Raw genomic sequence first — 18980 nt, 5'->3', positions numbered from 1 at the left:
ATGTGGATGTGATTGCATTAGGCTATTAGTACTTTCCAAAACCTTTCAGCCTTTCTGATGCTACCAGATCTTTGGAACACTGGATGAAACAGGATGAATCGAGCCGAAGCAAAATTTATAGTAGGAAAATCATCAAGGCTAGAGAAATCCAGACATACAGTAGTCTTGCGAAGGTTATTGTTTTTCCTTCAGAATGTTTCTGGTCAGATACTCTAGTAAGGAAAAAAAAAAAAATCTCAAAATTTATAACTCACATTCATATTAAGTAGCAAAACCTAAAGAAATAATCCCTCATGTCACTTAAAGAACATTGAAACTTCCAATATTCATAATTTCTGGGAGAAATAGCAATCTACAAAACAAAGTTACTGTGATGTGATGTGGTACTTAATTTTACATATTGAGACTGTTCAATGACTAACTTCATAGAGAAGAACTTTTACATCTTTTTAGCTATGTCCACTTGCAATGAATCTTGGTTAATATTTCTGTGGTGACTGCAAGAATCAAGTTTGAAAAAACAGTCGTAAAGAAAAACCTATAATTTATGTTTAGCTATCTTAATGCAGTGGCACCACAGCACAGGGAAGGAATTAGGCTAAAAAATGTAGGTTTGCAGGACATAGTATTTAAGTGTGCAGCAGTCGATCAGGTTTGCTTCAATTTATCTTGCAGCTATTTGAAAATCTCTCTGAGTAACTTGTTTTTCATAAGCAAATGCTGTCTGTGGCAGAGCAACAGAGACCCTGTGCTGCTTGGGGGCTGCTGGGGGTGGGTGCTGAAGCTGGGGGTGCTGCCATCCCCGATGTACCTGTGAGTATGACTGCTGTGCCTTCTGACCGTAGCAGTGGCTGATCCTCTGCAGGAACATTGCTAGCAGTTTTATGCCTCTTATTTTTCTCTAACAAGCCAGTAGACAGGTTTGCAGACTGGCCAAAACTTGGGTCTATGCAAAGATCATGTAAAGCAGATTTAGGCACTTTGTAAGTGTCTCCAATAGGCTTCATTTATCAGCCAAGTAGTAAATAAGTAATACGCTGTGGGCAATGTTTTGCTGTTGGCTTTGAGTTTAGCTTTTTAATATGTACTGGCATGAAGCATGTTTGAAGATTTTACTGCTTGCCAGACTGGGAATTACTATCTAATGGTTATAACAGAGACTTCAGAAACAGGACATCTGTGCTTCTTCCTACTACTTTTGCTGGCTTTGTGCATGACCTTAAGTAGGTAATTTTCCTCCTCTCTGTCTTAATTAACTCAACATCTATATTATAAATATAATAATTCCTACCCATCTTGGCCTAAATATAAATTATTATTATTCTGCCATGGTTTTTTATGAGTATGCATTTAATAAGTAAGGGATATTTCAAAAATTAAACTATTTTAATTACTTTATTTTGTTTTGTGCTATGTCATTTAAATGCTCTCTTCAAATCTGAATATGGTGGATTGCCTCCTATATCTTATACAATCCTCTGACTTAATCAAAAAGAGCTGTTTCAATGATGATTAGAACCCCTTCATTTGTCTCTAATAGGACCATTTCTAAAATTGGAAAACCTGTTAGTCCTTCTTCCATGCAATCAAACAACCTTTATATGCCATTTGGTATCACAGGTAGCAGTTTTCTTTCTGCCTAGAATGTAACCAGTATCTTTTAGTATGAGAAAGGAAGTTTTAGCCTTTTCTTCCATTTTTCTCTGCTTCATTTAAACTGAAGGGGTGGGTGGGGGATGCCCATGTTTTCACAGATGCTATAATGCCTGAACTTGTTAACCCTTGTGTTTAAAAGGTAATTTCCCTCCTTCAAGTAAAATTGAGCAGTGCACTAAGGTTTTCATAATACCATGATATAGACTGGCAAATAAACCACGGGACACTTATTTTTCTTTTCTTGTTTCAAAGTGATCAGATCATCAGAAACTCAGTTAATAGCCTTTGCAAAGGGGTTTAAGAATCCTGTATTTATCAGACTATTTCTTCAGGAAGATTAAAGTTAACAACGTTTGTTTGTTTGTTTCTTTGGTTGTGTGTGGTTGGTTATGAAGATCTGCTCTGGTTGAAAGATATATAGGGAGAGAGGCACCTGCCTACTTGAATCACATCAGGCAAAAATATTTGCACTGTGGATCCTCAGCTCAGGTAGCTGTTCGTTAGCTGTGCGAGTACCTGTTCCAGCTGGTGAGCAGGCAGGGATGTTGATGCTCCTGAGTCCAGACACTTAGCACCTCTTTATACTCAAACAATATTATCTACCTTGAGTCCAAGACACAGGATCAGACTTGATAACTTTTCTCAGACTTTACAGGAATTGGGCATTATAACAGAAAATATCTGGAAAGAGACAATGAATTGGCATGAGTCTCAATATACAGGGCAAGACCTCCTTAAGATGCTGCAAGCTGTGTAATTTGAAACAGGAATCTGAAGCCAAGCCTTCCACATCTAGAGTGTCTAATGTTTTTACCATCAGGCATCTTGAAAAGAAGGCAGAGTTTCCTCAATATTTCCTGTTAAGGCTATTAAATATTGCACTAAATAACTAAATGTGGACTAGGAGAAAGGTTAAAGGAATAGGAAGCAAGGGCATTCTCCTGGAACATAGTAAACTTATACTCATATACCTGTTCTAAAATATGATTAATTATTCATATGAAATTCAGGACATTTGGTAGAAAGACTAATTTTTACCTAATAATTTTTAGATAAACATACTGAAAATGAGAAGACTAACAGGAGACAAATACATTGGTGCTGTCACTTCAGACCCTGTGATATTTCATCTGCTTTTTTTGTAGATAATTTCCTTTTGATTGAATGGTGAAAAATGAATCTTTTAATATTACCCATTTAGGATGGAAATTATTTCTCCCCACCCCCTTTTAGAAAAAAGTTAGAATGTCATCCTGGTATTGCATGGAGGGGCAGCAGAAGCTGTGAGCTGGTTAACTAATTTCATTCCTCTAATTTAGATATAGTTGCAACCCTTTCTCTTGGAACTGCACTCCCAGTGAGTAATCAAGGAAAGATGGTTTACCTTTGAGTTTATACCACTATGGCTTAGGCTGAATAAATGCTAGGTGTGCAGAGTATCATCTAATTGTCTAGTTTTCCCTACAGGGGTCTATCCCTGTTAGGCAAACGCTGTGCCAGCCCAGCAATGGCTTGAACCTAACCTGGGTAATAAGTGCACATGAAATTTAGTAGCTCAGCAGAACCCAAAGCTTTTGACAATCAAATGGTTAACCCTTTCACAGATCTGTTTCTTGGGAATTGAATAAATGAGGGTATTGTAATGTAAAGAACATTTGTTGGCTGAAGGCCACCATGAGGGAGATTAGTGGGGGGTATTAAAGATGAAATTATAAAGTCTCAGTGAAAGAGATTCAGTTGAATTCAATGATAAATGACAGTGAAAGGAAGAGAGGGATATTTCTGAGATGAGCTGTATTTCCCTAAAGAAAAATACTTGTGAGATCAGATTTTTAAAGAAGGAGTATTCTTTTTTTATTATTGGAAAGGTTAGATTATATCATTTTTGAGAGCTCTGTTCTACTGAATGTAATAAAAATTGACATGAAGTGTTTTAAGTTTGTTGATAATTCCATACTATTCTGACCCACTTTATCTGAATATCTTAAAATTCAATTTCACTTGTAGAAGGTATTCTCATATTATCCTGCTATATAGGCTACAAAAGGCTGGTAAATCCATAGATGTTCACGACCACTCATGCAGAAATGAAATATTTAACTACAAGGGTATCTTGTATTTCAGAAGTTATTTGCTGACACTTCATTCTCTGATCCTTGTAGTCCATACAAAATGATTTGCACATAGGAAATATAAGTAAATGCTTTACAAATTGACTTTTTGAATATTTTCTCACTACTTCTAATAGATTTTATTAAGTGCTTTCTACTCTAAAATGTTTTTTTATCATTTAAAAGCATATTGCATGTATTAATCTTCTTAAAGGATTCCTAAGTTTTCCTCTACAAAAACAATTCGAAAATAGAGTTGCACAATCTCATAAAAGGATATATGAAAGCTGATGTGCATTTATTATGCTTATTAATTTAACTTTTGTTATTTTGGTTATAATGCTTTTTTAATAGGAGAAAAAAATCCTTGCATATTTTACCTATGTCTAAACAGGTAGAAATCACTGGGTTTTTTACCTAGTTTGAATGGCTATGAATACAGAAATCTAACTAATCTTCCTTCTTTAACATTTAGAACAAATTACAGTGCCCATTTCATCCAGTAAAAATACAGCCTCATGTCATTCTAAATCACATTAAGAATCAGGGGAAGTTGGGGAGGTGGATGTTGAACTGTCAGATTTTAGAAAGAGTGGGAAAACTTGAGAAGAGCTTTTCAGCCTAAAAATTCAGACGGAAGAATTTAATCAGCCACTTTCTGTGTGCTTCACTGACTATCAGAAGTTCTGTCTGTCACATACAGATGTGGATGTGAAAGTCTGATGTGTGTTTCCCAGCTCTACCTAATTGGATAACTACAGAACTGGTATTAAAATAGACAATTAGTAGTCAATACTGTACACTGGACAACAGCCACATTTGGAACAGAGAATATATATATTTTCAGTGTACTGTCTATGCCAATAAACTGAAAAAAATATTTAGCAGTGAGTCAGCCTTTACACATTGGATTTTAGCATACGGTTTCTATTATAGAAAATAGGTTTCCATTGTTTGCTTTAAAGCATAACTCTTCAATTTCCATGTGTATTAGATAGCCTTTATTTTTATTTTTATTTTGTGCTTCCTGGAATGGAAAGAGAATAGGATGACCCTCAGCAAATGTTAAGAAATGCCTCTATACCACCTCACTTGGAAGATTTTCATTCTTAGTCACTTGCCCTGGTAACCCACAGGGAGTCCCAAAGCGTTAGTAGTCACTGTCATGGGTAGAAAATGTGAATATTACAAATTTTACCACAGTAAAACACTTTCTGAGCCTGCCTCTTGTGCTATGCAAAGGCCATTACCCATCCAGCTCTGCAAACAGACTGTCCTTTATTATGTGTGTGATAGCATTAGCATCACAGACAGTGTTCATTTTCTTGCCAATCCCCACTACAGGCCATGAAGAAAAAAGCTTCATGATTGAGGCAGACGCTGTTCAGCAGGATTCCAGCATTGACATAGCAGGCTGAATAGTAACATACGTTTCAAACATTATATTATAAAATTCCTGTAACACATCTGGTCAGTGCTGCTGCTAGAAGTCGTAGCCTGACTCCACCAGGCACCCTGTTTTGCCTCAGTTCAGTTACTTGCATTTAAATGCAGCCTAGGCAGAATGGAAAAGCAATGAGATTTTTGAATAATTTGCTGGAGGGCTTAAAATATCTTAGTAGAACAAGATGACTATCTAAAAAAAAAATAATTCTCCTGGGTGGCACATTCATGGTTTCATGACTAATTTGAGATGGCATAATTTTAGAGATACTATGACGAGGACAGAGCTGCTGCGTCCTAAGACTTCAACCTACTGTCATAATATGAAGGTATAAGGACTCCTGAAAGGACACAATACTTGTCATTTAAATTAAAAGTGCCAGAATAGTTGTCCATGTTGTTGAGTTCCTGAAATGACAACATCTCTTGTTTTTTATCAGATGTTACCAAAACCCATGCTTTCATTATTTCAGCTATGGAGCATTTCAGAGTTGCTCTGGAATATACACTTTAAATAAATAAGTTAAATAAACCAGGAGTAGTAATTGGTTTCTGGTTTCTATTTGGTTTTGGGTAGAATTTAAATTTTTGGTTATGCAACTCTAAACAGTTTGAAAATAAGTTATTTGTGAGGATATTATCTCAGTGAGATGCATTGCCAAAACTGCAGTTGTTTATATGAGCAGAGCCCCTGGTACTTGGTGTTTTCCAAAGCAGTTCCTCAAACTCATTTGTTGCCTCAGTCTGAAATAGTCCAAACAAACCAGTTTGCAGGTAACAGAGAAAAAAACAAATCTTTAATAGGTTCTGAGAAAGGCAAATGATGGTGTGGAACAGCACTTTAAAGTATGATAGAAAACTGGTGAGATTTTTCCTTTTTTTTTTTTTTTTTTTTTTTTAAGTATAGTATCAGTTTGTGACTTCCTTAATACCTGTTGTGGAAGAAACACCTAAAGAATTTTTCTTTATTTTTTAGAGATTAAAAAAAAAAAAAAGAAAGAAAAAAAAATGTGCACATTGGTGAGGCCTTCAAGTTTTTTTTTTTAGAAGTTAAGTTATTAAGGGGAAAGGGAATAAGGGGATTGTAGGCCACCTCCCCATGTTTTGTGCTCCTAGGGATTACATGAACAGTGTCAAGGTTTCTTTGCTGTGGAGTTCCACACTCCTTGCCAAGCACACGCTGCCTGCTTCTTGGACCTATTCACATTTTACTAGGTGTAAAACAAAATAAACAAAGAACAAGTCTTTTTAGGAATTTCCTAGAAATTCAAAGTGTTCCAGATTCTTGACTTTGATATAATTCGAGAGCAGGCTGCACCTTATTAAACTACTGACTGGAGCGTGTCTGAAATCTTGATACTGAGGCCTTCCAACTGCAACTATATTTATACACAATAATAATAAATTAAAAATAATAGTAAGTAGCATTGAAATGTTACTTCTCTTGCAAAAAAAAAAATCATGGGTTTCTGTTGCATTATTACAGTTCGAGGAGCAAAATGTGTTGAATATATTGTTTTACTGTCTTACAAACCACCAAGACATAGCAATGCCAGATGGTTGGAATTTATAGCCAGCAAATTATGCACATTAAAAAATATATAATGTCACTCTAATCATGCTTATGAGAAGCCTGAATTTTGAAATATCTCAGCCACCAATCACCTGCCAGCAATGAATAATCCCTGAAAAAGAGAGCCAGAAAAACCAAGAGATTGTATATAATTTCTTGGAATTGTGAACAGATTTCTAACTTGATGAAAATTCAAGAAGTGTGAAAAGTTGTACAAAGGAAAATTGTGAAAAGGCCATATATGTAATATATACATATATACACATATGTAATTATATATATAACTATATATTATATATATAAATATTATAATAAATATAATAAATATAATATCGTATCATACCATATCATATCATGTAACATCATATCATAATATTTAGGTTTAATATGACAAGAAATGTGAAGAAACTGCACTGAGGTGTAGCTAAATATGGACATCATTTTTCATTTAAAATTTTCACCTCCTCCCTGGAAAAGTTCTTTAGGTAGTTTAAATAAGAAGAAAATGACAAAAATACTATAGTACTCAAGTCATGCCAGATGTGAAGATGACATTTTAATGTCTTCTGAAACAGTTAGGTATCTTGAAATTATAAGTAAGGAGATGAGTGCAGGCAAGTAAAGTCAGCAGAATAAAGATAAGGATGTAGAATAAAAAAAATTAGACAAAGATGGTTATTTCAAATAAGCTATTTGTGTACAATCTGTTTACACTCAAATAGAGAGATCTCATCAATCATTGAAACTGATTCATGATTCCCAAAGTGCCTCTTTTCTTTACTTGTAATTTGCCAAACCTAAAACATCTGTTCTAAAATTTCCCATACAGACAAATTTTTTGGAAAATTTTAATCCCAACAGATATGTTTCTACCACGAACAAGATTAGACTGAAAAATGTGCTGATTTATCCAAGGGTACACTGGCAAATTAAAAAAGATGTACTTAGCCTGCACCTTAAATGGTGTAGAATAGTGGCTCAATCACAAGTTAGCTCTTCTTTACAAACAAACATGATGTGTGTTTCATAATTCAATGTAATTTAATAAAAAATCTGTGCCCCTGAAGAGAAGCACCTGCCAAAGTGTTTTTTTTTTTGTTTTGTTGTTGTTGATGTTGTTTGTTTGTGGGGTGGTTTGGCTTGGTTTTTTTTATATTAACCCTTCCCCACTTTTAACATAATCATGTGAAATTGCAAAAGCATAACTAAGTAACTGAGATATCTTTTGGCTGCACTATGTTGATAGTTGTGAGGATGTGGCAATGTGGAAGCTAGACAGGAGGCAATTGATCCTGAGGGTTGTTTTTGGTTTTTTTTTCACTTATTTCTCATTATAATTAATTACCATAAATAATAAAAATGCATTTTTAGTTGCACAGTGTTAGGAAATGAGAAACTGTGTCAGAATATGATGGTGCAGGAGAATTACTCTTGTGGAAAATTTTATTTTGCTCAAAAGTTTGTTAGTTACATCAAGAGATTTCAGTCCACTTTTGAAAAGAGCCATCTAGAGTTCACTGTTAATGGAATTAGAGAGGAGCCTTATGTAAACCCCAAATTTAGCCCCCTCTATAAGCAGGAAGCCTGGATTGTGAGCCTGGCTTCCCACTTTGGGCCCATTTCCATAAAACTCAGAGGGGTTTAGTTCAACATACACTGTTTAAGATGCATCTAATTCAAATAGCCTTCTGTAGAGAATCTTCAGTGCATTCATCCTTCCACAAAGAAGTTCTCCATAAAAGCTCTCTCTTTCAAGCCAGATAGCTCCTGTACATGAATAACTTTCACCATAGGAACTCACTGAGCCAGCAAACCCTGATCTTAGTGTCTTTTCAGAAATAACAGGCTCTTGGAACAATATTCTCTAAGTCCCCTTCAGAAGCAATTAACTGCTTGCAGTACACCTGTAGCGTATTAAGCCGGGAAGAGGCCTTAAAGCTACAGTTCACATTTCACTTCAGTCTGGTAAGAAATCAATTAAAGGGGGGAATTTAAGAAGTCAGCCAATGCTCATTCCATTCCATATTTCTGGCAAGCAAAATATTCATAGAAGGTGCTTGCTTCCTTTGGCAAGAAAAACCCTATTTCCATCTTAGAAAGCTTCATATTGTATGAATATTTAATTTCCCTTCACTCTAACTAGAGAAAATGTATAGTAGAACATTTTAAGGGCTTTTCTCAGTTTCCACCTGTGTGATCTACATATCAGCATAAAGATCTATGGCATCTGCTAAGACTACCTACTTTTAGAAATGACACAGGCGTAGCTATGGTCACTAGCTTGTCACATATCAAGTTATTAAGTGCTAATGATATCCGATAATATCAATTTATTAAAATCACCAAATCAATGACAGCTATGTCTCTCTCAGCATATGGATGATCTGGAGAAAAAAAATAATAAAATTATTTAGTAACCTCTGAAAAGTTCAGGTATATCCTCTACTGAAGTTTGTGTCACTCAGACTATTCCAATTAACAAAGGGATACTATTACTGGGTGTGAATTTCCACTTCTCTGCGAAGGTGGGAAAAACCAAAAAACCAGAATTTTTTTGGGAATTGAAAAGCAATTAAAGAACATTGAAAGCTCTATAGGATAAGGGTCTTGAAAGTTCTAGAGTCTTGTAGTCAAAGAGGACAAGAAATGTCAGGAATAAGCACATTTGAGTATATGGCATTGAGCCGACAGTTTTCATATGCTGATCCTACCAGTGATATCCCTGTCACATCTGATCACAGTCTAGCTAAAATCATGAAGATGCAGATGAGATAAACCTGAAATAAACTTTTCTGCTTTTGTAAAACTGCAGGAGTCTGAGACAGCTTGTATCCATCTAATTGAGATCTAGCAGAAAGAGTAAAATACTTATTTCTAATATTAAAGAGCCATGACTTACATGCAAGCACAATGCACTTCAGAATGAATGTGCCAGTTCAATGTGGCTGGCTTTATTCATTAATAGAGGCTATAGAGAACAGATCAGCCTCTTCCTGGTGAATGGATGAGAACTGACCTGCATTTCATTCTTGTTCCATAGCTTGCCTTGCAACAAGGAACATTTATACCTGTTTAAGGGCTAGTATGGTTTTTTTGATGGTTTAAAAGCTCCATATTAGGTTCAAATGATATACTGTGATGCAGAAAATAATGCATGATTGAGGAGTCAATGACACTAAAGGAAAAAAACTAAATTAGGAGAAACTGTCGACTCCCTCAAGGGTAGAGAGGTCCTGCAGAGAGATCTTAACCAAAAAGAAAGATGGGCAATCACTGACTGTATGATATGAAGTTGAACAAGGGAAAGTGGACTCTGCATATGGGATGGGGCAACCCTGGATATATGGACAGAGTGGGGAATAAGAAACTAGACAGCAGTGCTGCTGAAAGGGACTTCGGGGTCCTGGTCGATGGCTGGTTGAATGTGGGTCAGCAGTGCCCTGGCAGCCAGGAGGATCCTGGTTCCCGGGGTGCATCAGGCACAGCTTCGCTACCTGGGCAAAGGAGAGGATTGTCCTGCTCTGCTCTGCAGTGGGGCAGCCTCACCTCGAGTGCTGGGGCCTGGTTTGTGCGCCACAACATAAGAAAGATATAAAGCTGCTAGAGAGCATCCAGAGGAGAGCAGCCAAGATGGTGAAGGGCCTCGAGGAGAAGGCTGAGGTGTGTGTGCATGTGTGTCACTTGGTCTGTTCAGCCTGGAGAAGAGGAGACTGAGGGGAGACCTCACTGCAGTTACAACTTCTTTATGAAGGATAGAGGAGGGGCAGGCAGTGATCTCTTCACTCTTGTGACCAGTGACAGGACCCGAGGGAATGGCCTGAAGTTGTGTTGGGGGGGTTTATTTTGGATACCAGAAAAAAGGTATTTCACACAGAGGGTGTTTGGTCACTGGAATGGGCTCCCCAGGGAAGCGGTCACAGCACCTGACAGAGTTCAAGAAGCATTGGGACAATAGTCTTAGGCACATGGTGTGAATTTTGGGGTGTATTGCACAGGGCCAGGAGGTGAACTGATGGGTCCCTTCAACTCAACATATTATATGACTCTATAATACAGATAGATATAAAATTTGGGTAGATAAACTTTCATCTGACATTGCCTAGTAGGTAATCCTATCTGAAACACTGGATATTCAACTTAATGTTCTTTGAACATATTTTAAATAGGCACAATATAAATGGTATTCCCTTCAACTGGCACTTCTCTTGGGACATCCATGCCTTAGAGCATTTTTAATAATGTACTGACATTATGTGAATGTAATGGAAAACTGTCTATTGTTCTTCCACTGGACAAGGAACATTTTACCTTTATGAGAGTACCACAATATTTAGTGACTCTTTCTCAGAAAAAAGCAGCTCCAGAAGAGAGCAGAAAGAAAGATTAAGGTGACCATGGCTTTTTTTGTTTAATCTTAAGCAATCTATCAGACTAGGCAAAAGCAAAGGGACATATCACAATATGCACATATGTGTCAACTAAATGAAAATATCAACTTCTAAGATTGGCAAGGCATTGCTCAGTATCATTTCAGCACACTCATGAGAAAACAGAGTCAGTTTGGAAACATGGGTGAGGACATGGGTCTCAAGGGTAGAACTGAGAGGTTATTCTCTGAATCTGACTGGTAGCTTGAAAAGTAGCATCAGTCTTGTATTGAAATAATTGCTGTTCTCATCTCTTTTTCTAGTGTTTCAGCAAGGTAAGTTGAGCACTGCCATAATGAAAGTGTCCTGAAAGTACTGCTATGCCGAATCTTCAATTATATCTTCTCAATAGATATTGTGTCCTAAATTTAGAAAGGATTTATTTTTAATCAAAAAATAAATAAAATGGATAAAGATATCATAGTTTTTTTTTTCCTGATAGATTGGGTAAATAATTTTAGACACCTATTTCAATCCTTTAGAAGTTTATTGCCATGAAGAAACAGGAATAAAGCCAATCACTTAGAAATAGGATTGGGAAAGAGAAGCTTAATAGGAAAAGGAATGATATATGGACAGCGCAAGACAAACAAAAGAGAAAAAAGATGAAAAATATTTTAGAGGCCTGAAAATTCATTTCACTATGACTTTAGGAAAAAATGTATATTTTTGCAGGATTCTGTATTTTACAATTGAGAGAGAAAGAGAAAGCCAACATATTTGAAATTAACTTTATCAACTGTAAATGTTTGCATTTATAACTTTGAAGAGAGCTTTTCCCTTTGGAAGTGTTCATCTACAGTAATCATCTAGAAAGAAGTTGCAGAATATTTTTATGTTCACCTCTACCAGAAATTTTAAATTTCCCACGTAATATATTTCTTTCTTTTTGTTTTTCAGTATCAGGTTTGCTGGACTTCTTCTTTCCCAATCCCTCAAATTAGTTTATTTCTTTTTTTCAAAGAGACTTGAGAAGCGAAGGAATTAGTTTGGATCTGGTCTTTGTGAAAATGGTTTCATTCAGCAAGAAATTATTTTCTTTTAGCTTGCATTTTTGTACTTATGCCCAGAAGCAAAAGGATGTGGTGTTAGGCTTTTGAGATTAATGCTTTCATTTTGTCTGCTTCACATGATGCTTTTTAGCATTTTTGAAACATCATATACAAAACGAAATTGTTTTAGCACTTATTTTATGTACTGGTTTTATGTCTTAAGTGTGCCTAGCAGACACTTTTTTAGTACCAATAGATTTTTCACCAGACTTAAGCTTTAATGCTTCTGGAAGATGCTCTTCAGGTAAGTCTTCAGGCCCTGTTTCTGCAATTGGATCCACTTGGGTGAAATCATGCCAAGGCCTGTTCACTTCAAATAACTTGCAGATGACTAATATTTTTGGGTAGCTCTTCAAAGTAATCATTCTACTGCTTTTGTATACATTCCATGCGCTGTGTATAAAGTAGTTGACATACATTTCTGTATATCACAACCAAACAATGGTTAAACACCAGATTTTGCAAAGTCATCTTTTTGATTCTTACATGTTGATAAAGTTGAATTGTACTTACCATATAATTCCTTGCATGAAAAAGACCTACAAAGAGGTTGTTTTAGTTCTCAGTTGCTCTAATTCTGTCTTGGGCAGTGCTCTCCAAAGACCTGAGAAACTGAAGAGTTCCTACCTCAGAGGTAGGATTTGAGTGTGGGTCTTGTGCAGCTGAATGCTCTAGTTGGGTTTACTGCATTATTTACACTCTCTAACTTACTACTGCTGGCTCTCTGCTGTGGTCATGGGCATTAATCTGTGTTAAGCACCTCAACCTGAAGGGAGTTCACATCTGAGAACCCCAGGAGGGAAAGAGGCAATTGGTGTTAGGTTGCTCCCTTGCCTTAGAGTGCTGATAGATACCCTTAAGGATTTCCTGCTTGGAGGAGTCATTTCCTGCTTTCAGTGGTTACTATTCTCACAAACCTATTTCTTCAGGAGCTTCAAGATAGCCAAAGCCCTCATGTCTGTCACAGTGTTACAGATTCCACAGAGCAGAAGTGTAATTAACTTCAACATTGCAACAATTTACTTTGCAATCCATAAGGTGGACATAGCCTTGTAAATTTATCTCTGAAGATTTGAGAATGGCATGCAAGGATAATTATCACAAAAGGTGGGAAAAACAGACCAAAAAGATAGTGTCAGGAAAATTAGGATGTCTCAAAATAAACAAAGTGACCTTGTAGCATATAAATAATGACAAACACCAGAACAAAGGCTGTGCTTTTATTTTGAGAAATGAGACAAAGGACCTGACAATACTCACAGTTAAATAGAAGTATAACATCCATAGGGGATGTCAGAGGTCATTCTGGACTCACATTTTACAAGTCACAGGCTTCAAGTCTTCTTTGGTAATATTTCAGCAAATAAAACAAAACTGAACTTCCAAGATTTTTCACTAACTGTAGCAGCTATTCATCATTCTAAATCTCTACTGGCACTTTCAGAGCTTTTCTGTCACAGTCACTGGAGTGGCAGGAAATTCCTGTATGGAGCTTGTCTTTTCACCCAGCAGTTCCAATTACTTCGGTCCTTGACTGTCGCTTTGACAGCATCACTTCTGAGCCATCCAGCAATGTAATAAAAATTAGGAAACAACAAAAACAACACGTGGCTTTTGAATAGGGTATTTCTTACAAAGTGTTTGAATATGTGTGAATTAATTACCATGCTCCATGGTCATAAACCAGAGCAGATTTCATCATTTGTATTTCTTTTATCTGTAGTCAAGTGTTTCTTCTTCAAGACCTGTCACAATAACTGATATAATTTCTCCATGTCTTCCTTGTGAGGCAGAGATGGGATTTTTAAATGTTATTGGAATTATCCTATATATTAATGAGAATAAAATAATTTTTAAAAATAAATAAGTATTTTCAGAAATTCCTTGATGTTTTCATTCATCAACACTCCTACATTTTAAATGTGAACTACTTCAGGTACATGTATAAAAGTATTTTTGAAGTATTAAAAAATCTGAAATATAAAATAGTCTAATTTTCATCAGAAAATGCTGTTGCTGCTTCTCCACATATATGCCATTAATTAATAGCCTGCATTTTGGATATAGTCATAGCCTTGCCATTCAAAACAATTCAGCAGAAACAGTTTTTACAATAATAAAATTTATTAATGTACTTGTGTCCACTGGGCTTGTAAAGACCAATTTCTAGCAGAGTCTGAATAAAACAATGACAGTCCTGTTGAATTCTGTGAAGCCTTAAGACTGAGCTTCCCTTTGTTAAAAATCAAAATGTGTCAGAAATCTACTGACTCAGAATAAAATTGCAGGTTACAATTTCACCCTTGGGCTTAATCAAACATGTGGTGTAATATCAAATTTATTGTGTACTTTTGCTTTGAGCTTTGCTGACATTTCAATGCCATCAGCAGTAGAAATGTCGAAAAATGTGATTGTCTTTTTCTGCATTTGGATATGGTGCCACAGTTCACCTTGGCTTTAACAAGTTTCATGATATTGTCCATTTTTAAGCTTATAGAGGCCATTTTAAAGATCATATTTGTGTATATAAGGAATCTCATATTACACTATGGTTGTTATCATGAACCACTAAAATATTACTTTTGCTATATGTTAAAAAAATAAGTTCTGCTATACGGTTGATTTTAAAGTCCACAGCCCTTGATTACCATATTTATGAATGCAAAGATTATGTGATGGAGTATGATAAATGTATAAATAATATACTGGATACTTTTTTCCTTTCAGATATTTAATTGCTACATTTTAGACCCCAAAGCACAATTTTTTTATCTTAATCAGAAAAGAAATAAACCTGTACAAAATGTATACATTCAGTATCACGTTGCAGACATATTTTTTAAGCAGATAAAAAGCTTTCAAGTGGCTAGGACATGTGCATTATGCTCATGAATCTGTGTATATATATTGCTTTTTTGTATGTATATTAAAAAAAAAAAGCGCAGAGGTTTGTTGAAATGTTATTTTCTTTCTGTACTTATTTTATGAAAAATTCTGGTCTTCTACATCTGGAATTAGTGTTGTATTTTCTGCTATTAATGTCTAACTTTATTCAGGTATCTCAGTTTTGTGAAGAAATCTTAATAGTGACTGTCATCTTTGATAAATAAATAAAAAGGTAATTCTTACTAAACAATGTCTTTTCTTCAAGTACCTCACATAAACTGGAAGTTTATTTTTGCTCTCCCTGGCGAAGCAGGTATTATTACTGTATTTTAAAACCACAAGAGGTGAGACACTGTAAGACTGTAGTGAAATACCCCCAGGTGCAGGTGTCTAACTGAAGGTGTGTGTTGAAAGTCCTCTCAAGGCACACGCTGACATATGGAGGCAGTGGCAATAGCAGCTCTGCTGTGGATGGCGAACCTTGCTGCCACTGGAGCAAGAGACATAGGGCGGCAACTCCTTACATTGGTGGTGTCTCACAGGATCCTTTGTTGTGGAACTTATCCTGATAATCCCTCACATGGCACCTCTTCAGCGTGATGCTTATAACTCCCTTACAGAAGTTTCTACCAGCTAAGATACCTAGATGTCTGGTTTTTTTTATAGGCTTGTCTCTATACTGTTGACCCAGTGGACACCCCATTGCTGTAATATTGCAACGAAAAATGCATTCAAACACAGCATTTGTAAAGAACTGACACAAAATTTGCTTAAGACTGCACCAGACCTTATGACATAATGGAGTGCTAAAACTTCAGAACTGTGTTTTCTTCATTTTGTTCCTGATGCTCTTTAGGAAATCAAATTCTTTATTTTCTTTCTGTACCTATGAAGTCCATATGAAATGCTACTTATTCAGCTTCGTGTGAATATCAGTGATTACCTTCCAACATAAGTGCAATTCAAAAAGATTATTAGACTCTGATTAGGTCTTGTTATTATTGTTTGTTTCTAGGATCCTGTTTTTCTGTAGATCCTCATCTGCTGCCTACAGAGAATGCTGGATAGAACATGAAACAGAAATGAGCTTTAAGTGACATTTACACCTCCTAATCTGAGCTATTTGCAATTATTTTATAATCTTACAGGAGAAGCATTACCAGCTGATTGAGACTGCAAATGATGCAGGTAACAGCCACAAGAATGAGTCATTGAGAGCCCGCTGTTGCAGATCTGGCTGCAATACTTCAAATTGTAAACTAAATGTTAAACATGCTCCATGACTGACTAAATTATAAACTTCTCTTCGGCAGACCTCCTAAATGCAGAGTGACACTGTAGCACTGAACATTGAATGCTATCATATCAGCCAAACATCTGTATCCCAATTCTGGCTTACCTATAAGGTGAGTAAAATTTAGCATCCTGTCAGGTACTAGTCATACTGTAGCATCTCTTAGTTTTATTTAACCTTTCTGAATAAAAGAGAATGGCCATCTCTGACCCATGTAACTTTAGTTTTGCCAGTGTAATCCAAATTTCCTCTTAATAGTCAGTGTTCCCTGCTCTACTTGGTTTAATATTTTGGGCTTTTTCACACAGTTTAATCTGTGGGGGTCATTCATTGTCCCATCTGTGGGGGTGAGAGGCCACATACAGATTATTCTAGGCTGGAGGATTGTCTTGACATCTGGGCTGCAGGTTGGCTATGCTTATGAAAGGTCCAATACAACAGCTGCGGCCCTAACATGCTGTTCTTTATATCTCTTTAGTAGCCATATTTTCTGTACCATGTGCAACCCACCCCATCAGCAAGCAGCTCTGTACAGGGCCTCTGCCTGTCACTGCTCTTCACCACCACAGTGACCTGACTGCCCCAGGACAGTGTGCCAAGAAAATGTATATCAGAGAAAGGTGTCAGAACCGAGTGGAGTTCTGGGAAAGCGCTGAATGTGCTGTCATGTGAGGCAATATCCACGTGGATGCTCTGGGAGCAATCATCTGTTCCTCCTTGGGCCAGAGAATTGAAAACTGATGCTGACGATGGTCCTCAGCTCAGCAATATGCATGGGACATTGTCCCACTGCCACTGGCCGGAGATGATGTGAAGGTCACTTGCACAGAGTCATACTAGTTTTTGGCAACTGTCACTCTCTATCTTTGGAATGACCAAGAACAATTTTAAATTCCAGTATGCTGTCATAATAGTCTTTGTACCATGATCTCTCACTACTGCATTACTATGAGCATGCTCTTTACTAGGTGTATCAGTTCATTTAATCTCCCCCTATATTAAAATAAAAGGTTGTAATAGAAATGTTATTGTAAGCAGAAAGATAGCAGACTTTAACTGCTTAATCTTGTTTTGCAATCAACACAGGAAGGTTAGCATGAGTGGCCATAATTTACCTAATTTCAAAATCACTGACAGAAAAACAGTCCCATTGACTTTGATAAAAGAGAACTACAGTAGAATGAAGAAACTTCTAACTTCATATTCAAAACTATGAATTATTCTTTATTATATTTTGAAAGACAAACTTGCAAAAGATATAAAGATATTTTTTACACATATAAAGAACAAGAAGCTTGCAAGAAGTAAATAAGAGTTTGTAGAGATATTAGTTAATCAGGGTATGCGAAAAAAAATAGGGAAGATTGTTGCCTTTATAAAGGGCAACGGGCGACCTGGTTCAGGTGGCAGCACGGCGGCCTGGCTTCTCCAGGCCGCTCGGGCTATCGATAAAGACGCTGGCACCAATTTGGTGGACGATCGAAAGCGTTTATTATCTCATCTCGTGGGTTTAAATAGTCTTGGGGGTCTTTGCTACGTCAGAGGGGGGTTGGGGGGTCTCAGGGGTTAGTCGGGAGTGGAAATTTACCGGGGCAGGTGTGGCTACATGCTTCTGGGGCTTCTGGGGTTAATAGATAACGTGGGGTAAGGAGAGGGGGAGGGGTCTATCTTTCCGTCACATCCCGTGGTCTTCCGCTTCACCTGTCCCTTATCTACCACATCTCCCCCCTCCTTATCACATACAAAATGAGGTAGTCGTAGATATAGGCACTGGAGTGAGGTACAAACGTGCAACTTGTTAAGGAAAGGGTGGTTTGGTAAATCTGGGTAATTTTTTCAAGGCAGGTGTTGAAGGCTTTAGCTACTGACCGTGTTTGCAGTTTTTGGTTTACAGCATTTGTTGGTGGCCTATGAACAGAATGTTTGCCCTTTCCAGACGGGCCTGAACAAACGAGACTAGTTTGTTCAGCAGGCATGGTCCTATGGTAATAGCTAAAAGCAGTATTGCCAGTAGACCTACCAGGGCGGAAATTAAAGTGGTGAGCCAAGGTGATTGATTGAACCAGGATTCAAACCAGCTCTGCTGGGTCTCCCTGTCTTTCTTTCTCTGAGCCAGTCTGTCTCGGAGTTCTGCCATGGAGTCTTTAACGACTCCCGTATGATCTGCATAAAAGCAGCATTCCTCTTTCAAGGCTGCACACAGTCCTCCCTGCTGCATGAACAAAAGGTCCAGTCCCCGCCTATTTTGTAAGACCACTTCTGAAAGCGAAGAGACTGATTTCTCTAAATAGGAGATGGACTTCTCGATCCTCTGTAGGTCCTCGTCGATGGTCATTTGCAGCTGAGAGAGTCTGTGCTGTTGGGTTGCGATGGCTGAGACACCTGTGGCTGTGCTAGCTGCTCCCAGGCCGAGCAGCATTGCGATGGTCAATTTCTCTTTTGTGGAGTCTGTTAGGTTCTTCGAGAAGGTGGTATATCTCTTCGTCTGAGTGATATAGGACCCTAGAACAGTTAGAACTTGGGCACAGAAATTGATAG

At 37.1% G+C, this 18980-nt stretch overlaps 1 protein-coding gene across 1 annotated transcript in view; it reads right to left on the bottom strand.

Annotated features, from left to right (window-relative positions):
• Positions 1-5071: 5071 nt before the first annotated feature.
• LOC105758560 (uncharacterized) overlaps positions 5072-18980 on the bottom strand; it is a 33319-nt gene continuing 19410 nt past the window's right edge. Inside the window, exon 4 of the mRNA XM_072923953.1 lies at positions 5072-5181. Coding sequence (XP_072780054.1) covers positions 5072-5181 — 110 coding nt within the window. The remainder of the gene's footprint in view (positions 5182-18980) is intronic.

Source organism: Taeniopygia guttata, chromosome 1A, assembly GCF_048771995.1.
Source record: "Taeniopygia guttata chromosome 1A, bTaeGut7.mat, whole genome shotgun sequence".
Classification (NCBI taxonomy): Eukaryota; Metazoa; Chordata; class Aves; order Passeriformes; family Estrildidae; genus Taeniopygia; species Taeniopygia guttata.
This window is presented reverse-complemented; position numbering and strand designations above follow the sequence as displayed.